Source organism: Aythya fuligula, chromosome 12, assembly GCF_009819795.1.
Source record: "Aythya fuligula isolate bAytFul2 chromosome 12, bAytFul2.pri, whole genome shotgun sequence".
NCBI lineage: Eukaryota > Metazoa > Chordata > Aves > Anseriformes > Anatidae > Aythya > Aythya fuligula.
This window is the reverse complement of record NC_045570.1, coordinates 10961361-10980416: the sequence shown is the minus strand read 5'-3', so window position 1 is coordinate 10980416 and position 19056 is coordinate 10961361. Positions and strand designations below refer to the sequence as shown.

The 19056-nt window shown below is 38.9% G+C and overlaps 1 protein-coding gene across 1 annotated transcript in view; it reads left to right on the top strand.

The window, feature by feature from the left end:
* PEPD (peptidase D) overlaps window positions 1-19056 on the top strand; it is a 134472-nt gene that overhangs the window by 93106 nt on the left and 22310 nt on the right. Inside the window, exon 12 of the mRNA XM_032195659.1 lies at window positions 4866-5014. Coding sequence (XP_032051550.1) covers window positions 4866-5014 — 149 coding nt within the window. The remainder of the gene's footprint in view (window positions 1-4865; window positions 5015-19056) is intronic.

Sequence of the window (19056 nt, the reverse complement as noted above, 5' to 3'; positions counted from 1 at the left end):
GCCATAATTTGCTTCAGTGCCTGGCAGTTTCAAATTATTTGACAATAAAAATGTCAGCAAGCCTATAAAAGTTAAACACATGCTTAGAAGAAGATGATGCTTTACTTTGGAAAAAAAAATATGTATACAGTGACTTTATAAAGAAAAGAACCACAGTTTTCCAATCTAAAGTGTTACACAGAGTGTTTTGTGATGCTTCACAATCAGAGGTTTGGAAAGCTGAAAGTAGTATCAAAACACCTATTATTTTTCTGGGCTTTACAGCCAAAAAAGTAACTATAAATTTGCATTTTGTGGTGCCAATGTTCTGTGAAGCTCATCTGTGTTGTTTCAGAGTGACTTCAAGGAGAACGTGCAGAGAGCTGTTGTGCATAGTGTCATGTAGCATTTATAGTACAGCAGTGACTTACAAGCCTGTATTCTCCTTAAAAATCAACAGGACTTAAGCAGCCTTGAAATATTATCCTCTCTCTGCCGGCCTGGGTAGATGCAGTGGGGAGCAGAACCCAGGTTCCTGGGGCGAGGAGGAGCCACTGCTGGTGGCCCCAGGCCCTCCTGGGCCAGGCTGAAATGCTCCTGACAGAGGAAGCAGGATCGGCCGCTTCTTTTTATCGTCAGTGCCTGTCAAGTTGCAGGGTTGTGGCATGGGATGCGTGTTCCTGCTGCTTCTTGACTTCGTACTGGTTTATGTACAAAATGATTTTAAGTTGTGGTGTCAGGCTTTTTGCCTGTGAGAGGAATGAGACGCAATTAGTCATTTTTGAAAGTTAATCCTAAAACAGATGCAGAAGGCAACTTTTTTTTGACCCTGTTGGCTAACATTGTATTAATGATACGTAAACAAGTAATTCTGTTGGTACAGTAACTGACAGGTTATCTGATTTTTGTAATACTTTGCATTGTTTAGTTTTATCTAAGCATTTTGCAATATGTTTGGGAGGAAAGATTACAAATATATATATATAACTGAAGCCTTCCTTAGGAGGTCTCTGCCCATGTTTAAAAGGAGAAATTTAGGATATTATGTGCTGGGTCTCTTACATACGGTATAGCTTCTTATTAATTCTAGACAACAAATTGTAACAGTAACATGGAATTTTTAGTGTGTGCTCAGGTCTCCTGACTGTTTAATATTCTTTTATACGCTGCACTTTTCACCCTGAAATGAAGCCAGGTAAGTTTTCATTGCCTTTGCTCCCAACAAAGCGATACAAAGCAAGATTAGCTTTTCTCTGTAAAGGTTTTGAAAGAAATTCAGCTGTGCAATAAAAGACTTCGTCAGGTTCAGCCTACATCAGTGAAGACTTTGACACATAGCGGCACGCCTCTCTCTGACCAGCGATACTCCTTCTCTGGCCACCTTCCCATCTGAGGCTCCTCAGAAACCTGATGACCTCATGCTCCTCATCTATGGATGCATTTGAACCTGCAATTAACAATTGCACCCTTCCTGCAAAAGGGAGAAGGGTTTTTCTGTGCTGAAATTTGTCTTCATTCTACCAAGAACTGTACTCACAAATTTTATAATAGACAACATATGTAATCTGCTAGACATCTAACATTTGTATTTCCCTTTTAGATAAAATAATAGTGTTTGGAGATACTTAGTTCTATTATTGCATATGTTAGCTGACATTAAATAGTCCTTAAAAGGTAAGCCACAGATCAAGATGCCTATAAGGCCTATTTTCATTTGTGCAGTTAATTTGTTTATATTGCTGCTATATTTGATAGTAGTCCAAATAACATGTAGTAGTTGTTTCTCTATGTGACCCTTGTAAGACTGCATCATCAGACAGTTAATTTTGAATGCACAATTGAAAATGTACTAAAATACATTATTAATGCCTCTCTTGCTACCTAACAGTTACCTTCTAACTCCAGATTAAAATAGCATATTTTATCCAAGGAATGAGGATATAAGTAACCTGCTTGTAGAAACTTTTTTCAGTTAGTCCACAGGAGAAGATAGTAGCTCACATGCATTTTATTAGACTTAAATGTGCTTCACCACTTATTTTGCCTGGCAAGCAAAGATATGAAACTGGGATCTTCTCAAGCTCCCATTATTTCCTCAGGATAACTACAATATTTGGGCTATTTCCATGTCTTGGGAAACATTTTAACTAATGGATATGTTCCCAACTGAAGTTAAATGGAAGAGAATTCCCAGTAAGAGCCAAAACATCTCCCAGATGTACAGTTTGTTTTGGATGCTTTTTCACTGAAGCATACAGACTAGATGGTGTGTTATTGCTCTGTGGTGGAATTTGAAAGATCATCTTCCCTCATTTCTACTCTTGTCTGGAAGCCAAGAAACCTGAACAAATGGTGCTTCCTGGCTTGCAAGCCTTATTTTGGTGTACCATCAGCTTTGTAATAGCTTTTTTCCATTACTTAGTGCTCCAGTAACTCTAACAACGATTTAACAACGACCAAATGATGAATGGGTTTGAGAAAACACTGATAATTGTACAGAAGGAATTGCTGAAGTGTGTTGCTTATGCTAAGTTCAAATGAACTATTCTCCAGGTAAAATATAGAAGGCATGGTAACTTCCAGTAGACCTGGACCAGGGCTTTTAAAAGTTCCTGGTCACAGCTTTACTGTGACCGTGCTGCATTGACACATTTGTAAATAGGACAGAGTTAGGCCACAAAACTGCTGTAAATCCCATCAAGTACCATGAAACTTCACTTGTGATTTGGAAAGGGTTCGATTTGGGGTAGGTTGAAAGATTCATAGCTATACTAAAAAATGTATATGGTTGGCCTGTTAGAGAACTAGCAGCTTCTTGCATAAGTCTTAGTTGCTGCAAGTAGTTTTCTGCATCCGTAGATTTTCTGTATGTACCATTAGTTATTTTTAGAAGCGAGTCTAACCATAAAATCAAAACTTACACAGTGTTGATGGGGTTTCTGATTTTGAGGTTTGGCTAGGCTTGTTTACAGTTGCTATAGTGGTGTCAAATCCTGCTTTTTCACCCCATGGGTCTGACATTTGCTGTCTACTGTGTATCTTTTTTCAATTAGCAACTTTCTGTTTCAAAGTACTGTATTTCCTATTTAAGTGAATATATAGAGCATTTGCAGTAGCTCTTTGTGTACATGCATAACTTTGCAGTTGTCCTTGTAACGTTCTCCTGGAGAGTTTGTTCCTGTAGCTTTAAACCTCAAGCAGTTCAGCATCTGTGAAACATAGCTTTGATTCCTGAAGTTCCAGTCCTGCAAGTGGCTCTGTAGGTGAACCTTGCCCAGTGTGGAGAGGCTGGGGATGACTTCAGCAGGGCTTGCACTAAGCGCAAAGATTCATTCACAGAGGAAACTGCAGGGTGGATTTTAAAATTTGAGTAAATATTCAATATTGAGTAAATATTGAGTACGTGTGCATCTGTGTATGCAATGAAGCAAGAAGAGTCTCGATGCTGCTAAAATACTATTTAGTTTTACCATGATTGCCTTCGTCTAATTTTTGTCCGTTAATTTCAATAGCAGTTACATTGGAAATGGTGCACATTTACAGCTGAGTGTTGTAGCACTTTTGGGGGTAGCTTATACTTATCCTTACCTCATCATGTATGCTGGCTGAGAGCAGAGGTATGCAACGCAGTTTTGCTCATTACTACTGTGATTAGGACTCAGTAACAGAGAGTGTGCTGCAGTAAAGTGCCCTTCATTCTGCTCGCGGTGTCTGAGAGACCCTGCTGTGAAGCAGAAACATGAGGAAGAAAACACCAAGCTTTTCAAATGCAGCAAAGGAAAAACATTATATTTCTTTGTAGAATGACAGTCACATACAGTTGTTCGAGCTGGTTGTAGGAAGACAAATTAGCAGATTCCAACTGTGATTCATTACCTAGGAAATCAGGAGGTCACACACATACTGTGTCAAGACCAAAGTCTTATATGTAAAATGTGCCTTCTTGCAATCAATATATGATGAGCTGGGGGCTTATTTGCTTAAGTAATGGTTGGTCTGAATGGTTATTTGGTTATTTGCTAATTTTTGAGCCTGCTGAAACCAGTGCAGTGCCTTATCAGGTAGACTCAAGAAGCATAGTATTGCAAATGTCTAACCAGGTTGTCACAAGGGCACAGAGACCCTCTTTGCTGCTCTTGTAAATTGATTTCTGGCGGCTGAGCAATCAGTGGGGAGTCATGGATATATGTGTAGGATAAATATGATTCTTAAAGGGTAAAACATTTTTTCCCCATAAAAGAAAGCACTTTATAATATTTTTCTTCCTCTGATACAGAAAAGTTTACTGATTTTTTTTTTTCTGTTTGGATCTTTCCATAATGCTTGTTTCTTTAAGCCCTGTTTGGCATGGTTGTTGTAACGGAAAGTTTATTGTGAGCGGTGGCAGTCAGCCTTTATAGGGGACATTTTATTTAAACTATCAGATGTGTTTTGACACACTTACATACAAAAGACCATAATTAACATTTCTCAGTTAAGTTTTGAGGTTAGACCCTTTATGTGGTGCTGGCATTTCTCAGGAAAGAAAAAGAAGTCGTTTCTTCTGAGAAAAGGTCTTAGGAACTGAAACTGAAGACCTGGAAGTAGATTCCTCATGTGCTTTTTATCTTCCTTCATGTGTTCTTGCAGTGTTTCCATCCAGGACCAGAACAGCTGGTGAAGGTGTCCATTTAAGCTGTATGTAATATAGCAAATGCCCTTCTGCCAGGAGGGAAGGCAAGAGACTGTTGTCTCATTTTACTTAAAAACAGCATTGAAGTGGTGATTATGTGGCCAACTATCAAAATGCGGGTGGTTTTTAAGTGCAGATCAAGAGAAATACCTTCAGTTCTACAGTTTCCTTGGAATTAAAATTTACATCTCTTTCTCTTTTGTTTCCTTTTTAGCCTGTTCGATATGGGAGGAGAGTATTACTGCTATGGTTCTGACATCACCTGCACCTTCCCTGCAAATGGAAAGTTCACTCCTGACCAGAGGGCTATCTACGAAGCGGTGCTGAAGTCATCACGTGCTGTAATGACAGCAGTCAAGCCAGGTAAAAGATCAGTACATGTCAGCAGGAATTGACAAGCTTGATGGCAGCGTTCAGGCTGTCAAGCCAATTATGTCTGAATATCAGAAAGTGCTGGAAAGGAACAAGATGACAAAACTCATTTCTGTATTTAAACAGCTCTTAGTAGGTGAATGATACCCAACATTCTCCATATAATATTTAAAGAAATAACACATAAGCAACTATTAATAGTATTTAAAAGGTATTTTAATCTCCTACTTTTTTTAATTCCTTAAATACTGTGGTGACAGTTACTCTGGTGTTTACACTGGCAGATATCTTTTCAGGAAGCTTATGCCAAAGAATGAAGTAAGAGTTTGAGTGAACATGTGTCATGCTTCAGTTTGTTTCAAGCATTTTCTGTATTTTACACACAAACTCAATAGAAATCTTCTAATGAAGGGAGGATGGAGTGTGTACTTTTGGGAAGGACACTTAATTAGCCTTTAAAAACTTTAGAAAGCACTGGCTATTGGATATTTCACTTATGCCTTTAAGTTGCAGGCAAATTTGTTCAAGTATACATTTTCATAGTTGAAACAACTGCCTGGCTTCATGAAAATCTTATTTTTTCCAATTCTGCTTTCAGGCAGCAAATAAATGCTTTTAGAGCCAGCAGCTTCTGTGATCTTGAGTATTTCACTGGTGAAGGTACTTGAGCATTTCTCAGTATTACTAACAAAACTGCTTTGAGGAAAATGTACTTAATGCACAAAGCACACTTGTCCATTATATTTACCACATTAGCTTTCAGTCTTCAGACCCTGACTGCATGGGCTTTCTGGATTGCCAGTCAGAGCATACGTAATTTTCCTGTTTTACAAGCTGGCAGCAGCACTGTTCATTTGAGTAGGTTGGAACAGAGCAATAATACTTGAAGCTTATCTGCAAACGGAGACCAGATATTTTGCCATTTTAATAGCAATGTGCATATTCCATCATCTGCTGTTTCTCCCCTGAATAATCCCGTTCCCATTCATCTTCACATTTTGCTCACATTTCAGTGTCACCTCTCGTGCGGTATTTATCAGTATTTTGCACTAATAAATTGTGGACTATCTTCAGAACTTAAGAGCTAATATGATTCTGTATTCAGAATGTTGTGGAGAATTCCTCAGTTAGCTTACCGATTTATTTACAGTATCAGAAAATAAGGACATACTAAGTTTAATAATTCTTCAAATTGGTTGCAAGGATTATTTACTAGCCTTGAGAGCTTGAGATTTATAGACAGTTTTCAAGAGAAATAATTCTTAATGTTGGGGAGAAGACTGAATGAAGAAGAATGTTGGGACAGGACTGAACTTTCTGTTCTCTTGCTGTGCTTTAGTTTTCTTGCCTGTTTAGAAGAATGGTGCAAATGCATTTATTCTGCTCATGAGGCTAGTAATCATGAATTTTCTGGCCACAGAAAGCAGATTAAATGCACATTCTGTGGACTGGTTCATTGATTTGGTTCATCTGGTACTACTGTGTGGTGAAATGCAACCTGTCCCTTTTGTATTGTGTTGAATTACAGTTCTGAATAGAGTCCTGCAATGTGCAAAAATATTCTGGAAAAGTCTGCTTTTCGGGTCCATGTGACTTGAGCATGTGTTCTTTTTGCAGGCTTTAACCCTTCTGTCCACTGGGGGGAAAAAAAAAAAAAAAAGAAAGCTTTAAAAATTATTTTTCTCCTATGAGGAGGAAACACCCTAAAGACCAAGACTCGTTACTACTGAAAATGACATAAAGTATTTAAAATAGGTAGCTGGCAGGAAAGTATGCACAATGTCTGCAATGACTTTCCAGTGTGACAAACTGCTTGGGCTGTTGAGAAAGCCCCAAGCCCCTCGAAGGGGTGTATGCAAACTTGATGTGTTGCTACTGCTGTACAGGGAAAGCAGTTTCTGTGGGAGAGGCTGCAGCTTCCTTACCCTGGTTGAACAAACCTCACTTGTTAGCTCATTGACTGAAGCAGCAGAATCAGTCCTGGGGGGGTCTGTTACTGTCACAAAGGGGAGCAGCAAGGGGTGATGTGAATTCAGCTTTCAAGTATCTCTTCTCCCCATTTAACAGAAAGTAAATAGTTTAGGTCTCCTAATAAGGAGGCAAAGAAGTTTGTGGGTTTAGAGGCAGTAAATGTAAAACCCAGCCCCATCATGTTTTAGTCAGATTTTCTGAATTATGGAGCCCTGACTTATTTTGCTATTATTTTTGTTTGTCTTCATTTTCCAGGGTTCCTAAGATCAAAGGAGTGAAAAAGACAGTCAAGTGACTTGGCTCACATGACAGTAACCATTAGTGTGGCAGGCTGAGTAAAAAGAAGTTACACAGCAAAGTCAGCAACTGTAGAAAATGTTATTTCTCTCCAGCTGCAGAACTGGGGCCTTAGTTGTGCCTTGTGGCAAAGGGTCACAGGGGACATGTAGTTGTTGTCTTCTGAAGGTTAATGATTCCCAGAGTCTTTCTTGTTGCAAGATAGGAAGCAAGTGCTATAGAGAGAGTCACTAACTAAATACTGTGTTACATAACTGTGGCTTTGGAAGGACACACATTTGCTAGCAACCTTAAACATCTTACATAGATGTGTATAGTTCAGGGATTATTTGGTGTTCGTGTGAACCTGATTGACTATCAAGTGAAGTTGCTTTCAGAGAGACAGTAGACTTCCTACCATATTTTTAATACTTGTTATATATAAACAGCAATCATAATTTTAAAAATACTTGAAAACATCACATTTTGTTGTAGAAAAAATATTCATCTAAGTCCTGTGTGTGGTCCAAAAATACAAGCAGCTGAAATCGTATCTATGGGTCTTCATAGATATGGGTCTTTCAACTGAAAGAACAGAGTGCCTTCTGCAAGCCAGATAATGTATTCTGAAAGTTAAATGCTCTTTGTGGGATTATAGCCATGTTCAGTGCAGCCGTCACAATTCCTGCCACAAACCAAATCTATTTAAAATAAAAGGGGGGGAAGACATACTTGGTTCTATTGCATAAGCAGCAATTTTGAAACTACTGAACGTGGATCTCTTACAAGGGCAGCAATGCTAAGTCTCTGAAGCGAAAGAGTCAAAAAGGCGTGCTTGTGTGGCAGTGGGTAATTGTCTCTTTCCTACAAAGTCAGACTCGTGATCCAAAATGTCAGGGAGGAATGCAGCATTTCTGCTTAGGGGATATTCTTAATGCGTCAAGTCCATCTGGGTTAAATTTGCTCTTCCACAGAACTGAAATACAGGGGCGTATGCGCAAAATACTGACACTTCCACTGCTTCAGTGGCTGAGGCATCATCTACTTGTTCCTCAGAACAGCGATTTCAGAAACAATTTCTTTATGTAGATACTGTAAAGGATTTTAAATGGTGAAATTGAAAAGCCAAGTGTCTCGGAGTATTCCAGAAGTTAGTGCCTTGATTTGTCTAATTTGGGTATTGTTTTTCAATCTCATTGGATTTGCTAAATTGTTTGAGGCACACTAGGTGCACTCCTGGAGCACATTGCCCTGTGTGGTTTCATCTGAAAAGAATTCAGTTCATGCCCTTCAAAACTCCACTGTGTAAGCCAAAATACAGTAAGTGGAGACTATCAAGAGGTTCCACATCCTAGGATGATGAAAACTGTAGTACCACTGCAGAGATACCCATTGTTTCCCCCATTGCTATCTTCATGCAATGCATGTAACAGAAAAAAACTCAGCTAATGAGCAGCTATTCTGTAATTTATTTTAACCTGCTGTTCCGTGCATGGCCCACAGTCTGTTTATTGTCTGCTGTTCAAAACCTGCTCTGAATCCAGAATTATTAACGTCCTCACCAGTTTTTCCTCAGAGTGCTCATTGTGTGTGCACGTGTTTGACAGGCAGTCAGTTCGCTTGCACTTCATCTTAGTTATGTGGAAGTGTGCAGCAGTTCCCCTTCCATAGACGGTGGCAGACAGGCTGGAAAAGCTAGTGTAAAAGATATAGAATTGGTTTGGATTCCAAGATTGAAACCTCACATGTGAGATTTTTCTTTCAAGTATTTACCGTAATGCTCCTGCTCAAAACCCGGCTGTTTTGACATCAGTTACAGCTGTACCTAGTGTTTCTGCAAGTCAGACTCCAGACTGTCAAGCCAAGCACTGAAAAAAAGAAGGAAAACAAGTATTGAACATACGTAAAATAAATTAAAAAAGAAACCACACGTGTCTGAAGCAAGTTGCCTAGCATCCTGCTGGGAACCTGACTGGGGCAAGGGGGATTGTGAATTCTCAGTGGCAATGTTGCCCAATCTTCAATCTGCCATTGAGAATAGGTATCTGAGTTTTTTTCTCGTAAGTTAGCAATAACCTTTCCTCTCTGTCCATTCTACCAAATCCTGTCTCCTGTCTAGTTCTGTTTGTCCCAGTTACATACCTTAGATCCAATGTCAGTGTAATAGCTTAATTTTTTTAAAAAATCATTTGTCGCAAGTTACACCTGAGAGAACAGTATTGTTTGCTCTTTGTCATTAATATAAATCTGTGTGTAGAAAATTGTAAAATAATTAGCTTTGCTGTGAGTTCCTCTCTGAAACTTCTAGAAAACCTCTTGAAGAAATATGATGTAGCTTTGAAGTTAGCCCTATGTGGAGCCAGGGTTTGAACCAGATGCCTTCTGGCATCCCTCCTAACCTAAATCATTCCATGATTCTTAATACATTCTAAAATATGCAAAAGAAAATGTCAGTCATCAGTGTCGATGAGAATCAGTGACTGTTCCCAACTCTTGCTCTTAATAGGGGAGGTAATATTTGCAAGTCAAGCAAAGGATGGTGGCATGCTTCAGTTCGTGTGCATGAACCAAATTCGTATGTAACCCCGCTTTGACTATCACTCTGTTCTCCAGTGGATACTTTGCAGTTAGTTACACATATGGGTCCAGTGGTGTTTGGGAAGTTGCTGTGGAATAGCTTCTTCTTTGTTCTGTAACAAATGGCTGTGTTTTTGTACTGTGCCCAGCCACTCAGGTGACTTCTTAAGGTTATTATTTTGAATATTATCTTGAGCTTTTAGAGACTGTTGAGAATTGGAGTTCTGTAATTCCGAGTTGGTGAGGACAGTGTAGTGGTAGCATTAGTTACTCAAATACATTTAATCAGCTGCTGTGCCTAGAAGAAATAAAAAGGAAGCATGCTTATCTTCAAATTTTGCAATTGAAGATATTTTGGTTTAATGCACTAGAGAGTAAACAGATAGTGTATTTAAGATCGATGAGCTAAGTATTGGAGTAATTTGGAACTTCCCATTTTTATCCCTTTGCAGTTGCACACTGGGATCACTGAACATTCCTCCCTTTTCTGTAATGAAAAGTCCCAGGAGAATGGGAAGGAAGGGAGCTTGTTGTGCTTAACATTCCTAGTACTACTGTAAATTTTGTGTATGTTTAAAAAAAACTTTTACCAATATGTTATACGTGTTAGTGTTTTTGGGGAGAAAGAGAATGAATTAAAACACCTCAGTCAGTAAGTTCTATTGTCCTGAATTCCAGTTAAAAAAAGACTTCTTTGTCTAGCGAACTGTTCCCAAGGAACAAGTTGAGTAAGGCCAGGTTGGCAACCACTCAATTCCCTATCTCTACATTTATATGATTTAAAAAGCTTGTATATCCAAGTCCCCATTGAACTCAAATTGCATTCAGACATTAGCAGGGCAGCTGGGAATATTTGCTGATTGATGTTTGTTTGTTTCAATAAAATGAAAAATAAAAAATTGTTCCAAATATGCACAGAAGTTGTTGTTCACCAAGCCAGTTTATATGCAGTGTGAAAGCTTTCCTCCCTGGGACGCTGACATTGCTATAGGGCCTCCCAGTAGGATGACCCCTATAGGGCCTATAGGATTTGTATCTGATTTTTTTTTTCAAGTTGGAGCTCATTCTTGTATATGTTTATCCCCAAGTCCTGCATTTTACGATTCAAGGGAATGAGTATCATATTGTGTCTGGCTTTCAGGCTCTGCTTTTCTGATAAATGCTGTTGGGGAATGTCTTAAAAGGAATCTCCATGTCAGAGCTAACATCTCTGATAAGATGCAGATTTCTCCACACTAAGGCTGGAAGATCCCTTAGTAATCTTGCCTGTTTATAACTTTCTCAGAACACAAGTTTTACATAAGGGCTTGAAGACCTCATTTCTTTAAGTCTTTTCTTAAAGGATCAAAGATCAGCCATTGCAGACTTCATTGCTTCAGGTACCAGGATTGCCACATAATCTTTGGGCAAGAAAGTCCAGTCAAGTGACCATCAAAAAAAAATTCAGGCAAAAAAAAGGTAAAGCAACACCTAAGTAAATAAGATGTCCTTTTACTAATGAGAGTGTGCAATGTTGTGATAGCACCCTACTTGAAGGAGGGATTAGTTTAGAAGAAATCAGCTAACTGAGAAGAGAGAAGGTAAGAAAGATGGAGAGGTAGGGGCTGTATGAATGGTGTGAAGTTGAGACCTAGGAGAGACGTTTGGGGCAAGCAGCCAGGAGTGCAGGTCAGCAACTGCTTGGCTTGGATTTTAGAAGTTCTCTGTAGCTGACAGTCCCTGCTGCAGCTGCCTCGCCAAGCTAAGTTTTGCATTTTGCAGTTAAGAATCAATTTTTTTAAGATTGTTCTCTCAAGTTAGCAATAACCCTTCTGCTGTCATTTCTTTGTTGTGTTCAGTAGATTTAGAGCCAAACTGTGTAAGGTGCAATATGGTGCAGAGGAAGGCATTAAACCCTTCTGTGAGTCTAAATGAGGCCTTCCTTTAAAGATGAGGAGAAAAAAAGATCCATGAGAATTCACTAGGAAGAAGTTCATGGACACTCATGGTGTGCCACCTGCCATAGGCTCCCTTAAAATGATGTTCAGCATGTTACTATTTAGGATGCTGCTGCGGTCATTCCTAGAGCGTGAGCATTTGGCTGCTCCTCCTGGTTTCCCCTTGGTGGCATAGGAGCTAAGAAAGCCCTGTGTATTTGCAGGAGCAGGATGCTAAGCAAATTAATCCCCCTTGATCTGCTCCTGGGCAGCTGTAATATGCTGTGCTACTGTGTGAAACTGTGCCCAATTTTAATTCCTTTTCTAATGATTTCTTACATTTTTGCTCATTCATATAGCTTTTTATACACATTGTAGTAGAGAGGCCTTTATTAGCTGATTTCCCCAAATGCATCCCTCCAAGGAATGTTGTAAGTTAGGACAAATCAAAGCAGCCTCTTTATTTTCCAGTGTTTTGCCTCCTTCCTGTTTGACCGCTCCTAAATGATTCATGGAGGTAGATATAAACCTGGGGAATTTAGAAGGTGAATGGTCTATATTATTTTGTACAGCCAAATGTGAAAGCTTGGATGATATGTATTCTTGAAAGCTTTTTAATCTGTAAATATTTGAGGCATGGCTTTTTCAGAGTGACTGTCAGGAGGAGGTAGTGTTTAGTGAACACGTGTCACTTTCATAAGTAACCTACTTTATACAACAGAAGGAGCTGTGATTTGAGTTCAAAGCACTAGTATGATTCCCTGTTCTATCTTCTCCACTACTCTTTTTTGAAGACAGTACTCAAATTTAGTTTGGGCAGGATAGTACTAAGACGAGGGATTAGAATAACCCAATTAATTAAAGAACTATTTAATTGGAAACTAATAGCTAGGGTATTTGACATAACAGATATTACAGGCAGTTGTTTCTGTTATTAAATTAAGCAGAACTGTGCTTAGAAACATCTGCAAATTAAAAATGGTGAATATACAGATCACTTCTTTAGCACTTCTGTCTATTTCAGTTCTGTAACTTCTTAAAAGCTCTGATTGATTTTTGTTTGCTACTATTTTGAATAGTGTTTTAGAGTAGTTGTCACTGTATTCAACTAGGATTAAAATTTATTATCTCTAAAGAAAATTGAAACAGTTATTAACATTTATTCCCCCCCAAATAAGGTTCTCATTCACATGCAGTGGGTGTTTTTTTGCATGAAAGTCAATGGATTTTTATTTTTTTGTAGTCCAGAGTTGTACTTAGTAGAATACCATGTAGGCACACTTGTCTGTTTTGCTGTATAAAACCAGTAGCTTATTTAGATGAACTTTTAGGAAGAAATTGGGCTGTAAATTGGACCTTCTGACAATAGGACAACAGGGAAGGGTGTGGAAACACAGTCTAGTTTATAGTTTGTATAGTTTCAAAATGCCCATATGAATTATTCCCATTCAGACGGTCATATTTTAGGGAAAACGTTGCTGATAATTATTAATGTGCTGTAATATCTGAAGCAAAAAAAAATTATTATCAGGCATAAAACATTAATAACAGAAGTTGAAGATTTCATACCAATTCTCCTGAAGAACAAATGCTTTCAGGGCATGTTATAACCAGTACTTGATATTTGCAAGTCCTACTGAATGACACTGCAGTGTTTTTTTTTTCCCCTTGCAGCTAAGAATGTGTTATTGTGTTAAAGACAGATTGGAGAATAAATCTTGTCAATCTATGCTATAAAAAAATATTTGTAGTCTGCTCTCTATCTTTTCTATTCAGTGGATTTTGCTGTATTTTTCTAGCTAACATCAAGGTTCTTAAATAAGTTTCCCTTTGACTACTGGCTTTCTGAGTTTGACCCAAAAAGGTAATGTAGCTTTCTGTGGTAAATTAATTCAGTTATTGTCAGTATAAATGCCTAAAGCATCAGTCACCACCTAGGAAATAGAAGTTGAAGGAAGTAAAGGATGCACAAACATGCTGACAGTCAAGTAGCAATCCTTGATTCTTGCAAGATATTACATAAATATGGTGTCATTGCTTAGCAGAGAGCTCATTGTTAGACATGTAACCTACCCTTGCCCAGAATAGCATTAACCTACAGCAAGGGGTGAAAGAAATAGGCTTTTTTTTTCTTTCTGTCAAATTCAGCAGATCCTCCAGTCCCTCTGTGCAAGCAACGATCTGTTGAAATGCAAGATTTCAGACTGTGAGTCTCACTGCAAACCTTCTGGGAGCCGTTCTTTGCTGTTTGTGACTAATACACAGGAGCTGACCCATGCATACAGTGACCACTGCAACGTTAGTAAGACAAAAATAACACTGAGTTATTTCCAAGTGTATAAAACCAGGCACTTCCAGACAGTTGGGCCCTTCTGCCCTGAAGTCACCCTGGTGTGCAGCTCTCTGACCAGTCCTGGGGGCAGTTTCTCCATGAGACAGGGGCCAACTTGCAGCTTTCCAGCTATGCTGTGCAAATGGATTTTTCCACTACTTTCAGTGGTTCTTCAAAAATCCCACTTGTACAAAGCAGAGAGAAGTCTTAGAGCCTGCATTGGTGGCAGTTTTCTAGCCTTTCTGAACTGAATAATGTTTTAAGAATGACTAAAAATAAATAAATTCTGTTGTCTAAATTTGGTAACAGGTAGTATAAGTGTAACATCGTACAATCCTGATTTTAGCAGTGGCACTAGGGGAATAACCTGTTACGTGGTCTGACATGCACTAATTTTCTTCCAGTGCAGGATTCAGGAAATGTACTTTATACGTTGTAATTTGAGTTGGAGTACAAAGTTCGTGAGTCTTTCAATCTTGACACTATATCAGCTGTAGCTGTCAGAGTGCAAACCTCCTAGACAGATTATTCTGTTTGCCCTGAATCTTATCTAAACAGAGTCTTTTCTAAGCTTCAAAGATTGATAAGTTTCCACACCGCAATCACTCCCTCTGGGCACTTCCCACCTTCCCCCAAGCTTTTTCCTCTTTTCAACATAAACCTATGTGGAAGAAGCATGCAGTAAAATTTGTAGTGTCTGACAGTGCTGCTCAATCTGAATATTGCAGCTTTCCAGACATGGTAAAAATCCTTCCACTTGCTCCACATCTGCATCTGTTGAAATTGCTTTTTTTAAGATCTTGGTGATCCCTGCGATGTGTTTTAGAGTATCATATGTAGATTTTACAATGGGGAGGATGGGTTTTACCCCCCTTAAAACTGCTGTGATACTGATGCAGAAGAAATACCATGATACAACCAGGGAACACAAGGCTATTCAGCCTTTTGAGGAGGTGGTCAGTATTTTGGAGTCAGTGGGGCCATCACTGTTTCCCCGTTGCAGCTCCTGCTCCTGTCAGCCAGGTACATCTCACTGGGGGGTTTCAGGATGAGTTTTTTGTCTAATGCTGGCTGTGACTTGTACAGGCAATTATCTACACACGGTATGAAGCTGAGAACAGCTTCACTGTTGCCCAAATGCTGTCAGTGCTTGAGTACAGACTTCTGGTTTCTTACTCTTGATTTCTGTGCCCTGTGGCCCAGAGTTGCCTTACCTGGCTGGAAACCCAAGCAACTGTTTGCTCTCCGATCTACTGTGCCAAAAGGAAAGCGTGAAAATCAGAAAGACAACAAATTCATCTTCTAGCACCCAAGTGAAGAGGAAAGAAATAATCATTTCTATGATTTAAACAATGTTTTGGTTTGTTTTTTAAACTGGGCTTGATTAGAATTTTTTAAGGACCTATTGTTTTGTCTGATATGGTTACTGCCTGTTGGCAGGTTTTAAGCTGTTCCAGCGGTTTGTTGGCTGAACAGGGATTGCATGTTGTGTCTGCGTTTCAGTGGCACTGCCAGGGGACATCAGGCCTTTTGCCCTTGTCTGTGGACTCTCAGAAATAAAATGTAGCTTAACCTTAGCTCAATTTGGGGAGAAGTTCCTATAACCTTGCCATACTATTTTTTTTTAGTAGGATTGTGACATCTGTGCTGGCAAAAAAAAAAAAAAAAAAAAAAGCCACCCTACAACAACAAAAAAAAAACCCTGCTAAATCATTTGTGGTTTAATCATTGTCACATTACAACCACAAAGTACCCTAAGTAGCGGCCAAAAAAATCCTGTTAGGCCTTTCCAGAGCACTTTCTGACCAAAGTAGCTAAATAGTATGCAGCTATTCCAAATTACTTCTGTATGCTGCTTCTGCTTTACATTCTAGAATGGCTTCTAATAAAGCATCAGAAAATAATCCCTTGAATGAAAATACCAGTGAGGTAACAGCAACTGAGGAACAGGTTGTGGTGTGATATAACACTCATTTTTAATTCTACTATTTAGAAAGTTATGGCATGTTCATTGAAAGATAGGTATGTTTTTAATTGCAGGTTTCATTAGAAGCATTTTATTTTTCTTCTTTTGTAACAAAAGTCTTCCCCTTCAGTAGAATGCTCAAAAAGATGTCCTTATGAGATCTTTCTGAGTCCTGAAAACATAGTGGTATATCTGAAATTTGGTGGTTTTGTCAAACAGAAAATCAGAGAGGAAGTACTTTCAGGGAAGTAAAACAATACCTATTTTATCTTTTTCTTTTCTGACACAGTAATTATCTAAGAATATTGGAAAACATTCAGGTTGATAGGACCAAATCAGAAAAAAAAGCATAATAGACTTAATGTATGGTTTGCCATTTTTAAACACAGTACCTCACGCTTCTGTGAAGCTCTGTTACACTGTTAGTACAGTAATATATTAGTTGGTACCTGCCTCTGAAAATTAATAGCCTTTATAGTTAATATATTTTTTAATTAATCTGTGGTCTGTCGCATTTCAGTATTGGACATATGCGCCTCTGGTCATTGCTGTGTAGTTCACTTTATAACTCAAGGGATCTCTAATGCTTAGGTTGCGTGTGGTGCTGTAAAAGGTGCTTTTTGCCCTGGCCTCTTGCCCAAGCATATGCTACATGGCAGGTAACGAATTGCAGCCTAACGAGCCTTGGTAGCTGAGCTTTCCTGGGGAGCCAGCCGTTGGTTCAGTGACCTGTATTACCCAGTATCTCGTTTGGCAGAGAATTAAGAATGGAGCAGACACATCATCAGCAGATTTTCCTGAGTGCAGACTCATTTTGGTACAAGCTTTCAAAGTCCAAGGACCCTCCAATCTAGCTTTCTAAACCCCATCTGTCAGTAAGTATAATTGGTTTATAAAATGGCTTAAAGATAATAATGGAATTAACCTTTTTTACACAAAAAACGTGTCTGCAACTATGATAATCTTCTCCAAAGCTTAAAAATAATAATCCTGAATAATAAATCAGTAAAACATCCTCATGGGTGATTGGTGGTGTGAGGCTAATGCAGATTGGTGTTGCAACACCATCAAGCTGTTGCAGTAACACATACAACTGATATTAGATCCACTTGTGTGGAAGTTCTTTGTGGTTTTTAGTTGTTTTTTAACTTTTTCATCTTGCTACAAGAATGTTAATACAGTGTTTGACTTCTGCTGTTTCAGCTTGCAGCAGGTGACAGAGCTCTCTATGCTCTGAGCATGGTTAATCCAAAAAACTGGTGAGAAGCGTACTGAAGAAATCCTGTCTATGGCTTTCCTAGCAAAGGCAGCCATGATATTTAATCCTTTCTGTGCTTCTCACAGCTATTGGAAGTTCAGTATTGACATACGAAAATTTGATTTTGTACTTCAGGTATATGTACTAGTTAACTTAAAATACAGTTAAGACATGCTAAAACCAGTTCCAGAGACAGGTTTGGATAGGTTATTGTATTGTAAAGATTCTAATTATTAGGTAAACCTAACAGTATTTTAAGTTTAAAATAAATCTGAAGAGATGTATATTAAATGTATGCATCATGTGAATATACTTTATGCAAAAAAAAAAATAGTAAGATCCTTATAGAATTAGGACAGCTTCCTTCTTTCAATAGACTGTTCAGTGCTTCTAAGAAGTTCCCATATAACTGAAAAGTAATTGTTTCTTTTAATGCTTTTGAGGCTATAAGGGTACTAGGAAATGTTTGAAGAAAAAATGTTCAGATCCTCCTTGCCTGTCAAATCCCCTGTTTAAAAAGCTGGGGTGTGTGGGGGGTGGGAGGATCTGTTTGCACTTAATTATCAAAGTTTATTCCTAGCGTGATGGGAGTCAGTTCATAGCAAACAAGACATGGATATCACCATTTTTTAATTGAAGTGCAGTAAGGTCACTCCACTTGGTTCACTATCTCTACTTAGCTCAAAAATGCCCTCACATTTTGTGTTAAAACACTAATAATAGCCTACATATGGATGACTATCGTAGGTTAAGTGGTTTGGAGGAGAGTGGCCCAATAATGCAAAATCCCACCATGCTCAGAGTCATGATAGAATGAAACAAAGCCAGGCAGTAAAACAGACAGTGCAGTGCATCTCAATTTTTTGTCTTTCACTAAGATGCCTTTACCACCAATTTCTATTTACTTGTAGAGCAGGATTAGCTGTAGTTAACGAGGCGATTCCAGCAGTCTGACATCCCTCTGGCTGTGCTGTCCCAGCGCTCTGCACAGCTCCTGCAGTGTGCATCTCAGAGCCAGAGCTGCAGCGCTTCCCCCAGCTAGTAAAGCTGATGGCACTGGCTAGAAGATAAAAGTATTGCTGCCCTTATTCCAGCAGAGAGCCTGAAGCCGAAAGATTTCCATCCGGCTTCGTAATTTATTTTGCAGTGCAGCTTTCTGTTGTCCTTAGTCTCTAATGAAAAGATAAAAGCATGGAGAAGACAGAGCGCCAGTGAGAGGAGAAGAGGGCAAATAGCCATGTGTTCTCCATGAAGGCAAACAGAAAAAAGTAGAGGGGAGGAGATAAACGGGCTGTATTGGATTTATTGGTCAGATTTATTATTCAGGATTAACAAACACGGTAGTCTTTCCAGTTGGGGAGTAGTATTGTTGATCTGCTCTATTAAATTTCTGCAGAAAAATGGATATGTATTCTTGGTGTTTTGTATTTGTTTTTTAATTTGTTTGTTTGTTTTTAACATTATGATCAGTTTAATCCTCTCTCTTATTAGTTGCATCTCTTCCTGAGCTTGGTAAAAGGTCTCTGTATCTCTTTAAGTGGAGTCCTTGGGTTTGGATTGAGACAAATAGTACCAGCACAGCTGTGGAGGGAAGCTTTATTGTGAGCAGCAGACACCTCATCTTCAGTTCTTCTTCCAGGCACCTCATTTCATGTTTATGCAGAGCATCCGGGACACAGTTGTGCTTTGTCTTACAGCTGCAGAATTGTGACCTTTGTTTACATCAAAAGAGGTTGG